The sequence below is a fragment of the Brassica oleracea genome, chromosome C4, assembly GCF_000695525.1.
Source record: "Brassica oleracea var. oleracea cultivar TO1000 chromosome C4, BOL, whole genome shotgun sequence".
Lineage (NCBI taxonomy): Eukaryota > Viridiplantae > Streptophyta > Magnoliopsida > Brassicales > Brassicaceae > Brassica > Brassica oleracea.
The window spans coordinates 49,922,120-49,928,619 of NC_027751.1; the positions used below are offsets into that span (position 1 = coordinate 49,922,120).

A 6,500-nucleotide genomic window follows, 5' to 3' on the forward strand; every position below is an offset into this window, starting at 1 on the left:
AAAATATTTATTTTTTTTTATTTTATTTGGTTTGTAATGTGTTCTCATGAGCTGGTTTGAAAACCAACATTATGTTTGTCTTTTTGGTATTTTTTACTCAATTCATTTTTATTATAAAATAGTTTGGGTTACTTAAAAGATAACCCTTTAGTTGATAAAAAAAAAAGGATAACCTGTTAAAACAATCAGTTTCAATCAAAGACCATGTTTACCAGTTTTATTTTACTTACTTATGTTGCAATTTGATCAAACAATCTTTTTAACCTTTCCCACTCAACAATTTAGCTAAAAGAATTGATTTATTAGGTCAGCCTGATAAACATTTCAAATTTGTTGGGTAACAAAATGAATAAATAAACAAGAATTCTAAATTGGCTTATTAGTTATATTTTAATATTCAGTTCTAATCTAATATATATCTATTTAAATCTAAATTATAATAATATTTGTTTTTCATGCTCTTATATCCAATTGTTAAATAAACAATAGCGAAACTCTCATTTGATAAAAACATAATATAAAATATCTATGCTCCTCTTTTGGATAAAGAAGAAGAAGAAGAGATTAAAACTCAACTTTCCGCTCCATAAGATCCAGAAATATCCTTTATGATCCATGGTTTAACAAGGTTTCTCTATTGTGTTCGATTTTGATCGATTTAATTTATAATGCTCAAAGTTTAAATTAAGAGAAGTATTAAAAGTATTATAACACTATAAAAATTTGCAAATTTGGATCAAACCAGCGATAATACTGAATATGCTCACATATCGTTTTTAGTTATATAACTAAAATTTGTTGTAGACAGCACTGATTGTTTAACATAATCACACTCACAACTAAATGAAAAAAAAATTACACACAAATTATATCACTGATAAAAACTATTACATCACATCATGTGTGTAGCGCGGACCGACCATAGGTAAGCAAAACCCTCAACACCCAATTTCTTCCTCTATAACTATCAAGATCTCCCATCAAAATCACTTAAATGGTGCAAGTGTTCAAGGCATAAAATTGTAAGCAAAAAAACCGGTGAATATACTCACCTTCTATAATTTTGATTTAAGAAGATAGGCTAAAAAAGTTCATATGAACCCCACTCAAAAAGTTCTTATATTTTTTTTGTCAACAAGTTCTAATATTTAATCGTATCTATATTAGCCGGTCCGTTTACGTTTTCAAATAGTACTTAAACTATTCGTCTACACAAGAAATATACACACATTGCATTTCTCAATAAATAATATTTCCTCACATACATTATAGAATTCCTAATGGTAACTAAATATGTGACTTTCAAAAGTGTTGCGCCTGATCTAATAATAACTTCTTCATTTTAAACAAATCGCAACATCATCAAACGACTAATACAAAATCACCACACCATTATAAAACTACTAAAAATTGAATTATCTTATATCATAAGTACTATTTTGGGTCAAAAATCTAAGTGCTAATTTAAAATTAGTTTTCAAACAAGAAGATGAACATTGTTCGACATAATAAAATAGTTTTAATTATAACTTCCCGCCCGTATTAGTATATCTTATAATGAAGGACTAATTAACATGATTATTACTTTCATGTGTCACGACTTTTGGTTCATTAAATAATTGATGACAATTGTATTTTGAGACTATTCGTAGAGTATTGTGGATTATATTATTTTATAAGAATCCTCCAAAATTCCGTGACACTAATTGTTAGAATCCAAACAAAAATTCTCTTCACATATTATATAGATATTGAGAATTGTCAATTTGTCATATTTGAAACAATAATTTAACTATTCGATGTGAGGTAGAGATTCATTCCCCATGTGAATGATCTGCCCCTAATCAAAGACTTCACTTCCACCTATGCATGTATAGTATAGAAAAAAGACCATTTGATTATAATTATAGAAACATAAACTCTAAAGTGTGTATCTTGTGAATCAGAGAAGCAAAGTTTAACGAAGAAGATAACTTTAACTTTATTGTTATTCAGCTTGCTAAAAACATTACATCATCAGGTTTTTATATACACAACCTTAATCTTATCCTTAGTCTTGTCAGCATGTGACAGCACACTCAGTCAAGGCTCCAAATCTGTTGAACGTACTGATCTCCTTAGCCGTCATACCGGTACGTAACGTTGCCTTTTGCTTTCTGTCCAAGACTAACGTTTCGACAGTTGCTTCTTCTAAAACCACACATGTAGGCTTCTGTTCGACTTGGGCCGCATCCTTCTCCTTCTCTTGGCCCATACTATCAATATGTCTAACTGATCCATCGTCGGATGTTAAAACATAGAAATCCGGATCATCTTTTAATTATAAAAAGAGATATATTACCATCTTTCAATGGATTGCGGGGGCGGGGTGGTTAACAGAAATATGTTTACAAATTACCAAAAGATTTTAAAGTTTATGAAATACTATATGCCTAATTAAGTAGAAGATGATGACTTCACCCACGGGCTAAAAAGTTAGGGCAGAGACAAATAGTTTATTAATTTAATTTGATTCTTATTAATAATCTGTTGAGACAGAACAGGCGAAAGGGAATAAGTGTTGTGACATGTTTGGATTTTTGTGCTCTCTTTTTTTTAACTGATTTGTGTGCTCTTTCTTATGCTTATTTTATGATTTTGACAGAATGACATGTTCCGGACTGAGATGCGTGCGCGTGTATGTGGAAACGAGCTAATTAGGACGTTTGAACATATAATTCATGATTACCGTGGTTACATAATTGATCCAAAGTTACTTTGATCGCAACTCTAATGGTTAGTTGATGCAAGAAGCAGGATAACATCATTTTGATTGCGCATATACGTGATTTTCTTTATTTTCTCTATGAACTAGTATTAGAATATATAAGCCGAATAATTATTTTTATCAAAAAATCCAAAAATTAGCGATATAAGCATATTTACATCAGAGCCATCGAAAACCCTAAATTAATAGAATATGAAACTAAGAGTCTAAGACCATGATTAACCTCAGTCTCTTAACTAGGGTTATTAGCTTCAGATAAGAGACGGTTCTTAACTTTTCTTAGATTTTAACTAAGAAAAAGTAAGAACCGTCTCTTAAATAAGAGATATAAGAACTGTCTATTAGTCGAAAAATATATAAAAAAAAAATTGTCAAATCATGAGTTAAAAACGCCGGCTAAGAAACAAGGGTTAATCATGCTAAGATCTATGAGACAATTATTCATCATTCTCTGTCTCTCTCTCTGAAATCGTGACAGAAATATTCCTTCATCATGTGACTTTATTTTAGATCGTGGTTACACAACATCTTCTAATCACGTAATCGTGGTTACAGACAGTCAATTATAAAGCCTTTATATTAACATTAGGATAGTTCAAAATAAAACGCATGCATGCCACAATGTTTACATTTTCATTCAAAGACATATATATGAACTTGTTCCTATGTTATATATAATCGCTGCAGAGTTCCTATGTTAATTTCAAATGATTAACTTATCATAAACGAAGCTTTATTGCTAAATTCGGGTTTGTTACGGGTTTCCAACTTAAAATCAATTGGTGATAAGAGGACGATGGTTCTTATAACCATTAATCTCGACATCTTAGTCTAGGATTCAGTTCAGTCAGACCGCTGGACCATTAGGGTCAAGAGGATCGATCAGCCTTTTTCGATGGGCTGGATCGATTTCGGTTTAGTTGGACAGGGTGTATTCTCGCTTTGATTTCATGATAAGTTTCATGGATTCCAACTTAAAACCAATTGACGGTAAGGGTAGTGCTTCAAATCTCTTATATATTACTCAAATCCCTTACATATTTCCAATGTGGGATCTTCTTTCGTACGTTTACCACAAAAAAAAAAATATTGGACAACAAATTAATTGGCCCATCAGCTGATCCCGTCAACTAATCTTCTGTGAATTGATTTCTCAATGTCATATTATCTGATAAATGAATGATCTTTTGGTATGTTATAAGCATTGTGTATGATTCATTGAGAGAACTATCTTGAATTGTAACTATAACTAGAGCTTGACCCACGCGCCCGTGCATATATAAATGTTTTACTTTTTATAAAATATTTAATGACATTTCTAAACACATAAGTTATTTGAATATTTCTATGTTCTTATAAACCTATCCTAATCCGGAATGATCCGAGTCTGAATCTCGTCTAGAAATTTATAATATCCAAACAAAAGTTTAATTTTAAACCTAAAAATCTGATATCCAAAAAAACTGATCTCTACCCGAACGGGTACCAGGATGCACATGTCTAACTGGTTTTGTTAACAAATAAAAAATATTAATCGGTTGAATTCTTGTCATGAATGAATCAAATTTCATTCAAATTTGTAAAATTATTTTGGTTAACACTAAAATAAATGTTGTCAAATTATTATGCTAAATATAATTAATGACATAATTAGGAAGAGTGAAAAAAAGGAATGCAAAAGATGTAATAAAAACTCTTAAAAATAGGTACATTCTATTTTATACTCTGTGATAAATGAAGTCGAATTATTTAGGAAAAAATAATAAATAAAGTGGTTTAAATTAGTTGAAAATGAAGGAAGAATATGCTAAAAATCACTTAAAATAGGTAAGTGTTGTTTTATACAAATAACTACGAGAAATGCTACCAAAATATTTAAGGAAAATTGCCACAAATACCACATTCATAGTACAATTTTTCATATCTACACTAATCATTTTTACCCTCACTTTTAATGAATGGTAAAAGACACTTACCCCTAGGGTTAACTAATCTAGACTTAGGGTATAGAGTTGAGAGGTGGGGTGGTTTGTGGAATATGAAATTTAGGATTCTAATAAATATATAAATAAATACTTAAAAATATAAAAAAATAATTAAAAAATAGTTTCAAACATAATTTTTGATTTTCAAAAAGAAAATTTGAAAAAACAAATTCAAAAAAAAGTTCAAAAAAAAAATTATAAAAAAGTTCGAATTTGAAAAAGTATAATTCGAAAACATAAAAAAAATATATATTTTTTTATTTATTTAAATAATAATTTATTATATATAGAGAGAACAAAGATATAAGAGTCTTTTGTCAGTTAACGAAGAATGCATTTTTGAAAATGTTACTTTAGTAGTGGTAAAGATGAAAAGTGGTACCATGAAAGTGGTAAACATGAAATTTTCTCAATATTTAAGTACGAGAAAGTAGTGCATATATATATACAAGCCTCGAGTGCTTTACATTCTGATATTACTTGATATTCTCTTTAATTTTTTTTATTCCATTGAACTGTTGTTTTCGTACAATTTCTCAAAATAATAGAAAGCAACTCTCCAAAATCTGTATATATCCATACATTTTAGACAATGCAAACCCAAGGAATGATTAACCCAAGTAACACAAATACACATTACCATACAAATTTTGTATTTTGTATATAACTTTTTCCATACCTTCTTATTTTTTGGATGATATCCATCAATCAATTTTCCTTTGGTGGATCAGCCCCTAGCCTAAGCTCAAGATCTAAATCCTCAAAGTGACCACCCTTAGGTTTGATCTCCTCGTTTCTAGTAATTATGGCACTCTTGCAAGAAAAACTTGAAACGAAAATCGACGGCTCCGATGAACTCTCACGCATTCGTCTTTTCTTAAGGCTATCACCCCTCCCTACCTCTTCATCGCTCACTTGAGCAGTAATCGGATAACCCTCGTGGATCACCAGATTCATTCTCAGTGAGAGATCAGTGGTGTCTCCAAGATTAACATTCTCTGTATCCCCGTTCTTTGGTACATCTCTCTCGATCTTTCTCTTCTTGCTTCCTTCTATAACCGGAGTTTCATAAAGATCACAACTCTTTTTCTTCACAAAAGTATTCGGGCACGACCGTGGGGAAGAAGAGAGAATATTTTCAGAATTGTTGGAAGGTTCTATAGCGTTCGGAGAAGAAGAAGACGTATCTTGCTTTTGAGGCAAACCGGAAAAACCCCTAGAAGGAGGCAGATATAATAAAGAAGAAGGAGAAGATGGAAGATCAATAACACGGGAGTGTTGAGACTTTAAACGATTAGGACTGGAGTTAAAAAACAAAGTATAGCAAGAGGTTTCACTATTTTTATGAGATGGATGCTCCGGAGACGAAGAAGACTTGGAGAATAAGTATTGATCGTCAGATTGCTTAAGCCGTGCTCTGTCTCTTCGGTGAACGTTCATGTGGCCCCCGAGGGCTTGAGCCGATCTAAACTCTCTCCGGCAAAAGCTACACGCGTAAGATCTTGGCGGCCACAAAGATCCGGCGGCATCGTCTTCTGCGAAGGCCAGCTCTTCCCATGATGATTGTTTTTTCTTGGGGATGAAGAGGCCACCAGGTTTGTCCATGCTAGAGGGACAACTTAGAAGTTTACGGCAAACCCTAGAAGAAAGTTTTTCTTTCTTTTTTTTGGTTGTTAGAGGAACCCTAGATGATTAATATTAGGTGGTGGATTACGGAAAAAGATGAAGCAAGGGTGTAATGACAATAA

At 31.6% G+C, this 6,500-nt stretch overlaps 1 protein-coding gene across 1 annotated transcript; it reads right to left on the reverse strand.

Moving 5' to 3' along the window:
- Window positions 1-5,402: 5,402 nt before the first annotated feature.
- LOC106341064 lies at window positions 5,403-6,500 on the reverse strand. The gene has a single exon (XM_013779881.1). The coding sequence runs from the start codon at window positions 6,355-6,357 to the stop codon at window positions 5,461-5,463; it is 897 nt and encodes a 298-aa protein (XP_013635335.1). The 5' UTR covers window positions 6,358-6,500; the 3' UTR covers window positions 5,403-5,460.

Coding starts and splice junctions, on each gene's coding strand:
- LOC106341064 (XM_013779881.1), bottom strand. CDS start 6,357: ATGGACAAACCTGGTGGCCTCTTCATCCCCAAGAAAAAACAATCATCA.